Source organism: Macaca thibetana, chromosome 2, assembly GCF_024542745.1.
Source record: "Macaca thibetana thibetana isolate TM-01 chromosome 2, ASM2454274v1, whole genome shotgun sequence".
NCBI lineage: Eukaryota > Metazoa > Chordata > Mammalia > Primates > Cercopithecidae > Macaca > Macaca thibetana.
Genome location: NC_065579.1, coordinates 90,659,990 through 90,675,177, shown reverse-complemented (window position 1 = coordinate 90,675,177; position 15,188 = coordinate 90,659,990). Strand labels below are relative to the sequence as shown.

The window sequence follows — 15,188 nt, the reverse complement described above, 5'->3', positions numbered from 1 at the left end:
CATCAGTGGTGACCCTCAGCGGAGATCAGGAGGCCTTGTGTTTCAGCATGGCCTAGGCAGGTGGAAGGCAGGGGCTCCAAGATTCCGTGACATCGCCACCTTCTAATTCTCTTATAGTGATGGCAGACCATTACCTGACCCACTGGACACTACTTCCCTCACTCCCTTCAGAGTCTGAGCTACAGGCAGTGCCTTCTGCTCCAAGCTCTGGCACCTTAAACTTTGTTTTTGGCAGTTAAAGACTTTCAGGTGTTGGGTGTTGATCAAGTTTTTCTGAACAGTAAGGTAAGAATTCCAGTTATTGTCATCCCTCAGTCCTGATTAAACCTGTTTGATTTCACTAGTTTTTAACCCATCTTGTGTTTGAGTTTCTTCTCCCCAGTCACTGGCTCTACCTCTTCTGCCACAAACGTCAGCGTAGCAGAATCTGTCAGCCCTTTGTCCAGTAAGAGAGCAGAAATGAACATCCTAGAAATCAACCAGGAATTGCGCTCACAGCTGAAAATGAGCGAACAGCAGTTCCGAGACCTCAAAGAGAAATTTCTTGTCTCTGAAGCTCCTGCCTACTGTCTGACCAACCAGTTACAGAAATACAGTAAGTTCTACAGGCTCATTATCACCAAAGTGATAAGTGATCACTGTCTTCTCTCTGAGAAACTAAACACTCTTTAGACCTGATTCCTCTCTTTTCTTCATCAAAATAAACTTCATCCTTCCCATGCTCCCAGAAAAGTAGAAATAGATATTTTAATCTCATTTTGCTGAGGACTGAAAAACTGGGCACGAAGTGTTTAGCAACTTTTCCACATTTGCAGTGAAGTGTCGGGTGGGGTTAGAGTTAAAGTCCCAATTATTGATGCCTGATGCAGACACAAAACTTCCAGTTTCTCTCAGTAACAGCCTAAACCATTTTTACTAGGACCCTCTCTGTGCCATTTAAAATCCTGCAGGCAAATAACGTTTAGTCTGTTGGTGTAAATGTCTGAAACTAATGAACTTTTCTTCAATTTAAGCGTCTATTGAGGCCCAATAGGCAAAGCCCTGTGCGGTCCACACTGGGGGAAAGATGGTGATAGTTCACAGTCCCTGCTTTCCAGGACCTTAATGAGGAGTCTGCTCTTAGTAGAACCTGTGGTATCCACAAGTGACAGCATCAGGAGCAGGGACGACCCTGCTGAGAGGGAAGTCCTGCTTCCCAGAGCAGAGGCTCTTATTCCTAACGAGGAAGAAAGAGAGCGCTCAAGACTCTGCTGAGGTAGCAGTGCAGTGTGGAGAGGAGGGACCCTGGGCTAGTCTCCTGGTCTCCAGTCCAAGTTGTTTATCTTCTTTGTCTCAGTCTCCTGATCTATTAATAGAGTCCTATAATAATTCCTACCTCTGTAAATTGCTGCAGTGAATTACAGGAACTCGTTCTTGTAAATCTCCTGGAACAGTCCTTGGCACAGAGTAAAAACTATTTATTAGTTATTTGTTCTACTATTTCTAATTTAACACAAACTTTATTAGCATTTGGGCATTTTTTTTTTCAGGGCCTTATGGTCTTATGCCTCATATTTTACTAAATTGTGTCCAGATATGATTTAAAAAATCTTGGTGATATTTGTGCTTGAAATTCCCAATACAAGGGAACCATCAGTCCCATAGTTCTAGAAGCCTTCCCGAGGGTACAGTAGATCACTGCTTTATGTTCCAGCTCAGTGTTTTACAGGAGGGGCTGCAAGGCTTGGCAAAGTGGCCCAGGATTCAGAGTCAGATCTTAGTGGATGTGAACTCTGACTTTGCCTCATTCCAGTTGAGTCATGTTTTCTAGTTATTTCATGTGCCTTTGAGTTCCTCTTTTCTCATCTGTAAATTAAGGCGTATCAGCTGCCTTGTATTTGGAAGGTTGGTAAAGTTGTGGCGCTTCTGTTGAGGCCCAAAAGGCAAAGCTCTTGCTGGCTGCACTAGGAGAAGCGATGGTAGCACAGAGCATCTGCTTTAAAGAAACCTAAAGAGGAGGCTACTCCTGCCAGACACTGTGGTACCTGTAAGTGACAGCATCAAGTGCTGCCGAGAGCCTGGTACCGGGGATCCTTGTGTCCTTGGGGTGGATCCTGACTCCTCCCCTGTAGGCAGCGACATGTCCAACCTCCCACCGAGACAGGTGTGTCTTTTCTCAGAGTGTGAGGAGCACAAAGGCATCACAGAATCTGTGCTGGGGGAGAAGATGCAGTTCAAGGAGGAGAAGCTGGCAGAGAAGTCAACACAAGCTGAGGAGCTCAGGTGAGGGAGGCTCTGTGTGGTGGGGCAGGCAGGTGGAAGGTGTGTGAGTCTCTGACGGGGGCAGCTCAGCTGGACAAATAAGAGCTAATCTGGGCCAGGAGAAGGGCAGCGATTTACATAGCAGGCACATATTGTGCAAATATTTATAAAACAATTACAGAACAACAATGCTAGTAAATTATGGGCTACAATTGTTACTCAGAACAAGTAACTATTGAGGCAAAATTTGTAAAACACAAAATTAACCAAAGGAAAGTGAACAACTCAGCATTTAGTATACTCAAAATATTGTGCAATCACCACTACATTTTCTCTTTTTAAACGTTTTATTTTAATGTTTGTGGGTACATAGTAGGTGTACATATTTATGGAGTGCCTGAGATATTTTGGTACAGGCATGCAATGGATAATAATGACATCACATAAAATGGGGTGTCTATCCCCTCAATAATTTGTTGTTTATGTTACAAACAATCGATTATACTCTTTTAGTTATTTTTAAATGTACAATTACATTATTAGCTATAATCACACTGTTGTGCTATCAAATGCTAGGTCTTAGTCATTCTATTTTTTTGTACACATTAACCACCCCCATAACCTCAGCTTCCATTATGCTTCCCCACCTCTGGTGACTATCCTTCTACTCTTTATCACCATGAGTTCAATTGTTTCGATTCTTAGATCCCACAAATAAGTGACACCATGTGATGTTTGTCTTTCTTTGCCTGGCTAATTTCACTTTGCATAATGACCTCCAGTTCCATCCATGTTGCCACAAATGACAGGATCTCATTCTTTTTTATGGCTGCATAGCACTCATTGTAAATAAGTATCACGTTTTCTTTATCCTTAGAATCATCTTCTGACTTACTGCCTTCTCATTCTTTCATTCATTTGAATGTTATTATGTTGACCCTGTCATTCTTCATTCTTTCATCTCTCTGAATAACCTCAGCTATACTTGGCCACATTTCTATGTGTGGCTTTGTGTCTAGTCACTGCATATTGTGCTATGTGTATTTTTACATGGAAATGTTCATGACCAAAATGAGGAACGAAAGGGACAACTTTCTGAAACAAATTTTGCAAGACATCTAGTTTTCTTTACATGGCAAAAAGTTGAATGGAATGTTGAGGAATCTTATAGGAGCACTCTAATACAGAGGAGGGGTTTTAGTAAAAAATTGTATTTCGGCTGGGCATGGTGGCTCACCCCTGTAATGCCAGCACTTTGGTAGACTGAGGAGGGTGGATCACTTGAGGTCAGGATTTTGAGACCAGCCTGGTCAGCATGTCGAAACCCTGTCTCTAATAAAAACACAAAAATTAGCCGGGCATGGTGACATGTGCCTGTAGTCCTAGTTACATGGGAGGCTGAGGCAGGAGGATATCTTGAACCTGGGAAGTCGATGTTGCAGTGAGCTGAGATTGCATCACTGCACTCCAGCCTGGGGGACAGAGTGAGACTCCATCTCAAAAAAATAATTTTTTTTTTCTATTTGTCAGAGCCATTTCCCCAAAACTGTTCTAAAATTCTGCCTGGAGGGCTTCTTGAGGATATTCTCACAGAAATCTCTGTTGCAGTTCTTTGAACTGATCACTGATCCCTCTCCACTGTTATATTTTCTCTACTATCCCACCTTAGGCGATACAAAGCCTTAGTTCACTCTCAGGCACTAGAGCTGACCCAGTTGAGGAAGAAGTTACGGGAAGGGAGAGAGGCCTCCCTCTTACTCAGTCAGCATCTCAAGGCCCTTCTCACTGATGATGACCCTGACAACCACCAGGGGCAGGACCTCCGAGAGCAGCTGGCTGAGGGGCGCAGGCTGGCATAGTGCCTTGTCCGCAAGCTCAGCCCAGGTAAGGTAGTCACGGGCCCTGATAATGCAAAGTCCTAGGCTTATGAGAAGACTCCAGACCTCCACACCTGCACAATGACAATTTTATTGGTGGTCTTTCTTTCCACTAAGCATTAGTGCCATGACATGACCAGGACTTCCTGTGTAGGAAAAGAGATGAGAAAGCCAGGGGTTGGAGGTCACAGTACGGCAAAAGCCTCCTTCCTCCTTGACGGAACAGGCCTTTGGAGCAAGAAGCAGCATCCATCCAGTTTTAAAGGACAGGAAGGAGGATGTGACAGGAGGCAGCTTGTTAGAGTGGAGAGAGCCCTGGACTAAGAATGGATGTTCCCAGGCTCTATGCTCAGCAATGTCTTAGTAACTGTGGGCCAGCAATTTATCCTTCCTGGATGTCTAACTGGAAATGGAGACGAATTATCTCCTGTGTGGTAGATACAGCATTCAAATGTGGGAACACACATAAGCGTGTTTCAAAATAAGACAAAGACCCTCACTGTGTGATATTAGATAAGGTAGTTGATGTGGTAGCATGTGGTGTTAGGAAAGTTGTTAAGACTAGAACACTCTTCATGGAGAGAATTTCCCAGGACAATACAGCAGAAGCTACTTGGAGGGCCTGTGAAGTCCCCTGATGTATCGAGTGGTGCAGGACAGGTTATTTGTCCTCTCCTAAGAGAAAGAAATAGGTTTTAGTGAGAGCTGTGAGGGGATGTGGAGTCTGTGCCTGGGAATCAGATCTGTGGCCAGAAGGGGAAGACAGCTGCTGAAGTCCAGAGGGAAGATGGACAAGGCTCCAGTGATATGAGGCGAAAAAGGTCTTTTAAATTTTTTCCCATGTCATGCTGGCTCTCCAGATCAGAACCACATTGCCAGGGCAAAAAACGCGAGAGCTAAAGATGAAACATGAGGGCTTTCAGTGCAACACTGACTTGTACATAGATGTCCATGTCTCTGTGCTCACATAGCTCACTGTGTTTGCAATGGGTGAAGTGGGAAATATCTGAATGGACATTACTGCATTTGTTTGCAGAAAATGATGAAGTTGGGAATGAAGATGCTAAAGATGAGAAAGTTGAAAAAGTCCAAGGACCACTTGCCTCCAGGTAACAATGAATAATCAGGAGCTGGTAATGGGTAGGTAAAATATGGAAAAGGCCTCAGAAAGAAGACAAGAGAGGTACAGGTTGTCATGGATTCTAGATGCAAGGAAAAAAATTGCAGATTGTATTGATTTAGTGCACGCATTCAACAGTGAAATAGCCCTGTTGACATGGTTGTCTATTTTCTTTGTGGTACTTGGAAGCATGACCTGAGGAGAACTTGTCAGCCTTGGGGATTTCCTGCACATACAGAAGAGACCCGTTCTCTTCTGTTATGAAAATCAGGAGGAATTTCATATATGCTTCCTACACAGTTATCATTAGGTTCTTATTAGTTAGGATAAACAGCAAAGAGTTAACAAGGAGAGGAATTAGGAAGTAACTAGCAAAGTAAAACACCAAGAAAAGTACCTAGACCAAAAGTACTTGCTTTTCAAATCACAATATTGGAAGAAGAAGGCCTAGAAGTCACACCATCTCTGGAGTCTACAATGGCTCAGCGTGTATTTTCTTGGCCACAGTATGTTACATTCAACCCAACTGAGCCACATGATGTAGCAGCTGTTGGGGTTCTCCATGTGCTGTGTGTTACATCTGCACCATATAGAGATAGCTGAGTCTCTTCCCTCCTTGGATCCTACCTGCCCAGTGCAATGGGCTCCAGCTGCTCTCTTCTTCTCAGGCCCCCATGGCAGCCACACTCTGTTGCAGAGAGAGGAGGATTGCCTTTTCTCTCTTAAAGGGAACCACTCCTTTGGTTTTTGGAACCACTCACTTATGCCTCCTGACAAAACAGCTCGCACTCCCTGGGGTCTAAGCACTCTTGGTTTGATCTTCTGTCACCTCTGTTATCTCTGTACCACCTGGCTCATCAGGGAGGTACAGGAGACTGAAGAAAAGGAAGTCCCTCAGAACTCACTGGAGGAATATCCTGCCACTTGTTCAATTTGTCATGACCCTTCTGACTCCCACTGGCCTCAGAGGAGTGCCAGAATCACATCCGAGGAAGAGAAAGTCAGCTTTGCTCTGGTTGTATGCAGTGAATCTTCACATTACGAAGGAGAGGAGGAAGTGCTAAACATTCTCCCAGGTAGCTTCTATATTCTTCGTCCTTTGTACCTCTGCCTAGGCTGAGAAAGTTCAACTCTGAGGACAGGGCCTATAGATACATATTGGTTTGAATCAGGAAGTAGGATTAAGTATTAAACATAAATATCAGGTGGGTCAGGGGGCTCCCCTCTCCTCCTCAGCCCATGTCATGCCTTAGTCTCTCTGGCCCCAGTGTCAGGTTATTGCACCTCAGGTAGGTGTGATAAACTCATACCCACCTGTGTACAGGAGGTATAGAGGAGGCATCTGTCAGGTATCTGTCAGATTTCTCCTATCTTGGATCCAATGTCTTTTTTCTCCTGTAGTGATGTAATTTGTGTCCCCGAACAATGTCCTTGGAGTATCTATGCCTGTCAAAGGTCATTGGCCGCCTTGCCTATAGATTTGGAGATGTCGTTACCTTAGTTTTATTGCTCTCAGCTGCAGTCTCTATTCTCCTTTAAGTTGGCTTATCTTAGCTTAGCAGCCACCTCAAAACCCGGACATAAACACTTCTATCTTTATCTTGCTTACAAGTTTCCATAAAGCAAGGCTGAGGCCTGAGTTCTCCACCCTACTAATGGCCAATTTTTCTGTGTAACACCGTATAATCTTTTATTATGAGAGGGTTTTTAGAATTTATCCTTCAGTTCAGACTTGTGTATAAATTCCTCTAAACATTCAACAACCATGACATCTACTGAGACAAGTCAATATTGCAGCGACACTTCTAGAAAGTAGTTAATCAAATTCCTGAAGATCTTGGGGAAAAAGTTTTTTTTTAACTGCCTAACAGACACAGGCCAGAGGATATGCAATTATGATGTACCAGAAGAGGAAGATTCTGCCCCATGGGCCTGGACAGCAGGTTCATCTACTTCTTCCAAGACTTAATCTAGGGCATCCTAGAGCTTTTCTGTAAGAATACCATATTCTTATGCTGAGAATGTTAATACCCTTGTGTTATGATTGGACACTAATTTGGTCATGTGTGGAGTATGATTTGCTTAATGTGATCCTCTCTTCTGAATTTATTTGCAGAAAATCAAAATGATAATGAGGAAGAGGAAGGGAAACAGTCAGTGTCCCCCAGGTAACTCTGATTTGTGAGCTGGTTGTTCAATAGTGGCATCTGGAGGATGACATCAGGGAAACATAGGAGTTTATGAATAGGACTATTTTATACATTCAGTTGACTACAAATTATTCTTTTGAACAATGTTTTCTTTTTTCTTGTGGTACTCATATACATTTCAATCTCTCTCTTTCTTTCTTTCTTTCTTTCTCTTTCTTTCTTTTTCTTCCTCTTCTCTTTTTTCTTTCTTTCTTTCTTTTTTCTTTCTATCTCTCTCTCTCTCTCTCCTGTCTTCCTGCTTTCCTTTCCTCTTTCTTCCTTTCCTTTCATTTTCATTCCATTCCTTTCTTTTCCTTTCCTTTCCATTTCTCTCCTCTCCTCTCCTCTCCCTTCCCTTCCCTTCCTTTCCCTTTTCCTTTCCATTTCCTTTTCCTTTTCCTTTCCTTTCCTTTCCTTTCCTTTCTCTCTCTTTCCTTCTTTCCTTCTTTCTCTTTCTTTCTTTTTTTCTGACAGGGTTTCACTCGGTCATCCAGGTGGAGTACAGTGGTACTATCAAGACTCACTGCAGCTTTGACCTTCCTGGCTCAAGTGATACTCCTGCCTTAGCCTGCTTTCAATTGCTTAATCCCTCTCAAGCATAGTATCCTGCAATCAGTTGACCCAAATGAACTCACCAAACTCATGGATTTTTTGATATCACCTGTCCTCTTCCATGTGGTTAAATCCAGGCTGAGATACACCCTGTTAGGTGTCAACTTGTTGGCAAGTATCTGATCACAAGAGAAGAAAATTGAATAAAACCCCAACTCCATATTATGTCAAAATATGTTGCTTCTTCTTTCTCATGAGCTTCTAATCTGGGCAATTCACTGAACATGAGCCATCTCTATCTCTCTTTCTCTTTCTCTCACCATCCCACGGCAGCCACACTCTGTCCCACCATGAAGAGAATAATTTGTACCTTTTATTGGGTCAGCCCCTTTGCTTTCTGCAACTGTTGCCTTATGTCTTCTGTCAAATCCATCTAGGAGTCTGTAGTCCCCGGCCCCCTTGGTTTAACCTTAGACCTTCCTACCCCATCAGTCTCAGCAAGGAGGTGCCACAGGTGGCAGAGCATGAAGTCCTCCAAGAGCCACGGGATGAATGTTGTTTGACTCCATTGATTCCCACTGACCCGTCTGGCTCCCATCTGTCTTACAGAAGCACCTTGTACTCATTTGAGAAACAGCAAGTCTGCTTGGCTCTTGATGGGGGAGGAGTGCTCCACTGTGAATGTGATAAACATCCAAGTGATGTCTCAGGTAGACTTCATAGTCCTTGCACCCTGAGCCCCAGACTGGGCTTAGAGATGTCATCAATGTGCCCAGGAATCATGGGCACGAGTTGTTTTGAATCAGATTCTAGAGTTTAATTTGAAACACCAACATGGGTTGGGTCAATGAGCTCTGCTCTCTTCCTTGTCTCAGACCATGCCTGTGTCATCCTGGGCCCACTATCAAGATATTGGACCCAAGACAGATGTGACAAATTCACACCGACCTGTGCAGCATATTTCCAAGAGGTGTCTGTGAGATGTCTTAATTTGAATACAATTTGTCTTTCCAGCTATTATTGTGTTCCTTATAAATTTCTTTTCCCAACCATGTCCCTTGAGGTTCTATGACTGCCCAAGGTCAGTGGCATCTTTATCTACCTTTCTGTGGAAAATGATACCAAGGTTTCATTGAACCCAGGCCCATTCTCTATGTCTTTGATGTTGGCTTGTTGTAGCTAAGCAGGCCATTGACTTGCTGGTATGTTTCTGGAAGCAAGACTGACCACTGTCACTCCTAGATGCCCAAATAGCCATTGTTACTGTGTAGCACAGAGATTCATTTTGATTCAAGAGTATATAGATTCCCTCCATCCTTCTAATTTCAGCATCTAAAATGCTGTAAACCGTGAACAACCTTGGTATTTGATGAGGGAAGGCTACATATTGCAGTTTCCTTTCTAGAAAACATCTGGGCGTATTTGCTTTGAATTGGTATGAAAAATATTGCTTACCTGTTTGCACAGTCTCAGGACAGATCGTATTGAGATAATGATCTACAAGAATAGGGAGATTTCACCCCTAGGCTCAGGGAAATCCAAGGCATTTCTATCATGACAGGACCTCAGGCCTCCCGAAATATTTCTCTCACAGTGTCCCGTTCTCACACTGAGGAGACTGATGGCTCTGTGTTAGGATTGGATGGTGGACTGTTCATGGGTGTAGGAGAATCTGCTTAATTTGTCTCTCCCTGTCTGAAATTATTGACAGAACTTGAACATGACCAAGAGGATGTGAAGGACCAAGACCCATCAGGCCCTAGATAACTCCAAGGAACTACAGACAGTTAATTCAGTGGACATCTGGAGACTCTGGATGCAGGAAAAATCAGAATGTGCTGAATATTTGTTCCATCTATTCAGCCAATCATGAAATATTTTTTGTTATTAGAATTGCCTGTTTTCATTGTATAGCTGTATTTGTATTTCCCCTTCTTTATTAATTCCTCTCAATTGTACTAATCTCTCTTCAGTTGACTCAGTTGAACTGATCTATCAGAGATATTTTCTGCAGTCCCCTTTTCTATCATTTTTGTTTAATGCACATCTGATGTCTGTGCTTTGGCATTACCATGTGTGCAAGTATTTCACAGCATGAAAATGAATGAAAAAATTCATATCTTGCTACAATATTGAGAAAAAGAGATGTTGGGGATACAATATCTCTAAGAGTCTAGGAAAACTCAAGAGCCCATGTTCATTTGGCCACTGCATGCTGCTATGAATACAATTTATGCAAAAATGCTGAATGCACCATGATGTCCCTCCATGTACATTGTGTGTCATGGCTGTTTTGTACAGGGATCATTCCATCTCCTTCGTCCTCAGCTCATTGTCTACCCAGTGCACTGAGCCTCTGCTGCTCTCTTTCTTCTGCCCCAGATGGGGAAGGATTGTTCTATCTCTCTGAGGGGCCTGCCCTTTCCTTCCTCTGGCCCCTCCTGTAGGCCTCCCTTTAGAGCCAGCTGGGCACTGTGGTTTTGCTTCCCTCTGGTGTTTATCTTCAGTCTTCTTCACTCACCAGGCCCAGCAGGCAGCTGCTGGAGGTAAAAGAGCTCAGTGTCACAGAGGACTCACTGGATGAAAGTTACTTGACTCCTTCGATTGAATATGACCTATGTGACTGCCACCAGACTTACAATAGCACCTTGTGCTCATTGGAGGAACAGCTCACCTGCTGTGCTCTGGATTCAGCCTGTGAGTACTTCATCCCAAAGGTCATAAAGCTCCACTGGTCTCCCTTCCAGCAGCCTCTCTATTTTTTTGTTTCCTGCAATTTGTGCAGACTGAGACATGACATCCCTGTACTTAGATTGTTTTGAATCTGGCTCTTGGATCCAGTTTTAAACACAGACATCCAATGCGTGGAACTTTCCTCTTCTCTTGTCCTAGGTGACTCCTTTGTCACCAGGCCCTTTCTCACAAGAGTGGGATGTGGGCATCAAGACAGGCCTGAGAAGGGAAAAGGTGAGTGGCAATTGCAAACACTCGGCCATCTGTAGCTCAGCTGAAGACATTTGTATGAAAGACCTCCTTCTTTAAGATAAGACATCTCTCTTTGGTGAAAGTATGTTGCTAGTTGCATTTCCTGGACAGTGCCCTTCACTATTCTCTAGTCAACCACTTGTGCTGGCAGTTTTGCCCAATTATTTTGGAGGTCTGTTTTCATGATTCCTATGTCCCAGGCCAGATTCTCAACTTCTTCTGAGGTGGCTTCCCTCCAGCTGAAGCAAGCGAGTGTCCCATCCTGCCTGCATGGCCATGGCTTTTGTTCTTTGTGGAGCACTGGTGATTTTTTTCCACGTGTGGGTTTATAATTTCAATCATGTGTCTGGTCTCAGTGTCATAATGTCACATAAGCCATCAAAAACTAGTGTCCCTGATGAGGTGCTGGCCTAACTGATGAGCTAAATCCATCATGTGGTTGGAACCATGTGGTTCCCATCCCCATGATCTCCAGGAGATCCTTCCTCTTGACTGGCTGTCCCACGGGGTAGCAACTTCATAGGGTGTGTGGAGAAAAAAATCCAATTTTCATTTCTTCCCACTCATTAGATTTTTTTGGCGTTCTGAGAGTTGCATGCGGATTTTTGAGCATTTTACCCATAAAATCATCTTGTGGTAGGAGCAAGTAACTCTGTGATACTCTCCGATATATCTCATTATATTCTAATGAAATTAGCAATTAAAATATTGGTCTTGGATACTATTTCGGTGGGTAAGTGTCTTTTGTGCTAGGACCATTCGGTTTCCTGTTTTCCATTTCTCCTTGAGGTTCAGAGAAGCAAAGACTTTTCTCAGGATCACAGGGATTCATGAAACAGACAAAAATATGCATTTACCTTGTCTCTGTTGTGTGCCATGCTCCTTGCCAAGTGAGCTCTGTCTACGCTTGTCTCTGGCCCATTCAGTGCTCAAGGGACACTCCCAAGTAGGTGGTGGCATCTCCGTGTTAGAGCTGAAGACTGTGTTGAGGCTCAGCAAGATCCCTCACTTGCCCCGTAGGTGATGGCCTGACTAGTATTGGTGGGACCATGGCCCAGTGTCTGCCCTATTCCACAGCCCAGTCTCCATCTACTTCTCTGCAGTGGCTTCTTTCAGGGGCTGAGCTTAGATGGGTGCTTACCCTTTTTCCTTTTGTAGCAAATCGTTTTGAAATACTTTCAAGCTTAAACAGAAAAGCTTCCAGTCTGGTACAAAGAACTCTGGTAGCCCTGGCACAGATTCCCTAAGAAAGAAAACCTTGTGCACTTTGTCTGTCCCCAGAGCCAGCGCCTCCTCCAATCCCTAAAGGGGAAGCTCCAGCTCCAGGAGGCTCTCCCTGGAAAGTCAATCAGGAGCTGAAAGGTCCTGCTCTCCTCCACCCACTGTCCTCAGAGGTTCTGCTCTGAACTGGGCTGTCCTGGTAAAGCTGCGGGGCTCTGCCTCAGAAACACTCCAGCCAAGACGGGGCTCCCATGAGGAGGAAGGGAAATGCTCAGACACATGTCTCAGAAGTGAGATGTGTGCAATGTGGGACGGCCCTGCCAGGGCATCATGAAACATGGGCCAGAGAGGCCAAATGCTTCTTTGCAGATGATTGGGATGAATGAAGGCACTATCCAGATTGTACAAGGATGCATCCTTTGTGTGGGTTCACACACTATGCGTGAATAGTGTGTATAGGGGAAAGCCTTGACCCCAGCAGCAGTGACACAGGAGGTCAGCTCCGCTGCATCCTCTCTCTGCAGGGAAAACGTTGGTAGAATCAGTGAGAAGACAACCTAAATTATAACTTGATCTTTTATTGGCGGCTTTTCCCTACCTGCCCAACTAATAAAATATACAGTACTTCAGAAGTTTGAGAAAATTCTAAGAATATTCAAAGTATAAGTTTAATAAGATTTGGTAGTCTGAAAAAGAATGATAAAATGACATGATGAAGTTAAGTAGTGATGACTAAAAACATTCCTAGAGCTTGATTCCTGTCCAAATGCAGAGGACAAGAATGGGGAGACCTGGGTTTGAACAGTCTTTACCAACCAGATTTGCTGTTTCAGGATGTTTTCCCCATCAGCCCAATATAGACTATCATGGAATCTTAAAGATGTCCTCAGTGACTGATGGGTGATGATTAGAAAACTGTGTCCCTGAGTAACTACGGAGGTCACACCAAGCTGAGAGTAGGGCTTGTGGACAAAGACCAGAGGCCTGGAGGCACCCAGTGCAGAGCTGGGGCCAGTGAGGGGCCATCCTGACTCCAGCGGAGAATTTGTATGAGGGAGTAGTAGGAAGGGATATTGGATGAGAATACGGGCCAGAAGTTAGAAGGAGAACAAAGGCAGGGTCGGGGGTGAGAGTCATGTAGTGCGCAATGGAGAGAAAGTTTTCAGAAGTGAGCGGGAATGTGATAAGAACAGGGTGATAAAACCGTTGATTCAATTGCCAGTGTAGAGATGGCAGAATCAGAGAAGGCAGTTAGGGAGACTGTATGAAGCCAAGAATGAGTGATGAGAGTCTGATATAACTGCTCTCAGGAAGATGAAGTAGAGTAGATACGTGAAAGACATTTTACGAAAAACTTAAGGAAACCTTGGTGAGAATGAGGATGTGTAGAGGGAGGAGAGGGAGGAGCTCCACAGCAATGTGGAGCAGGTCCTGAGGGCTCCGTCCCCTTCCTAGGCTGACCTTGGATTGGCGGAGGCCATTCGAAGTCTCTCATTAGGCCACCCTCTGAGAATGTGTGTTTTTCTCTCTATGGAAATATAAATAATTTTTATCAGGGAATACAGCCCCGATCCCACTGGAAAAATGGGTAATATGAAGATTGAGCATTGTGTTACCTCCATAAAGAACCACAAATTCTGATCTGTAGCACTTCTGGCCCCTAAATTTTCATAAAGGGACTGGTTCCTGTATTACATTGCTTAAGGCTGCTAATAACCACTGTATGGCAATAGAATGTATATGTGTGTGGAGGTGGTAAAACTATTGCAGGCAACAGGAAATTCAAAATGCCCTAGGACCCTGAAAAGTTCACCTCACTTAGTATTTGGTATTTAATATTCCAACTCCCTTTTACGTCACTCCCTCCCAAAGCCTCGAGGCTCTAAATATTCCGCTGTTCTTCTTCTCCTATGTGTTTAGATAAACAACTCTTCCTCTCCTGTGTTCTGGAAGCTCTCTAAAACTATCACTCTAGGGTGCAGGGAAAAGATGAATAATAATGAATAATAGGCATGACCTTGTTAGACAATCCAGAGCCTCAGGGGTCAAGTGGGGGTTTTTCAGTAAATGGGTACTCTAGCCTGGGAACCTGTGGTCTCAGCATCCCCAGTCACAGACATGAAAGGTGACATCGCCTTTGTTTACATGATGTCTGTCTTCATGCCCTGGGTCACTGGGTGCACTGGGTCATTTTATGGAGAGGCAGGGACTTCAGAGATGGGTGTTTTGGGAATGCTTAGCAAAGGGGAAACTGAAATTGTTCCTACTAAACCCCCTTCTCCTTTCAGTTCCCACCCAGGAGGCCTGTCCCCAAGGGCCTTGGAGTGGAGACTTGAGCCACCACCTGTCAGAGGTGCAATCTTCACATGCGCAGCTGGAGCCAAGCACCCTGGTGCTCAGTTGTGTGCAATTGCAGCTGGATCAATGGTTTGATTATGGCTATAGCATGGCCAGGCAGGGCCCTTCTTCCACCACCTGGACCTTCACAGCCAAAACTGATTCTGGGAACCAATGGCCCTTCCAAGGCAGGGAAGGAAACGGGAATAGGAAACTCTAATCCAGGTGCTGGCTGTCATGGTGTTGTGGGTGGAGGAGACAAGGGGGGCTCTGCATGCTCACTGAGGGTCAACTTGAAATCCACGTTGCTCTAACATAGTGAAGTGAGTAAGGACCTGGGGTTTATGAACAAATCTGCTCTCAGGTCCTGGGTAAGGACCTGGGGTTTATGAACAAATCTGCTCTCAGGTCCTGGGTTTGCCACTTACAGTTGTTCACCTTGGCCAAGTTATTTGTCTTTTTGGTATTAATATCTCGTTTCCTCAGAAATGATATCTACCTGTAATCGTTGTTCAGAGCATTAATTATGAGAATTTCCAGAGTGATGTATTCAATAAGAATTGCTCAATAAACCTATGAATAGATGTTATCTAATTCTTTTATCTTTCTGGCAAATTAACACTCAGAATGTGACTTCACATGTGTTTTTTCATCTGAGGTAGAACG

At 44.1% G+C, this 15,188-nt stretch overlaps 1 protein-coding gene across 1 annotated transcript; it reads left to right on the top strand.

The window, feature by feature from the left end:
• Window positions 1–357: 357 nt before the first annotated feature.
• LOC126948958 (neuroblastoma breakpoint family member 6-like) lies at window positions 358–14,742 on the top strand. Its single transcript, XM_050781384.1, is given in 10 exon segments — window positions 358–595; window positions 2,160–2,262; window positions 3,911–4,125; window positions 5,155–5,227; window positions 6,100–6,314; window positions 7,355–7,406; window positions 8,589–8,689; window positions 8,855–8,955; window positions 10,439–10,676; window positions 14,474–14,742. Coding segments are annotated over 10 exon segments (1,503 nt in total). The 5' UTR covers window positions 358–459.
• The last annotated feature ends 446 nt before the right edge of the window (window positions 14,743–15,188 follow it).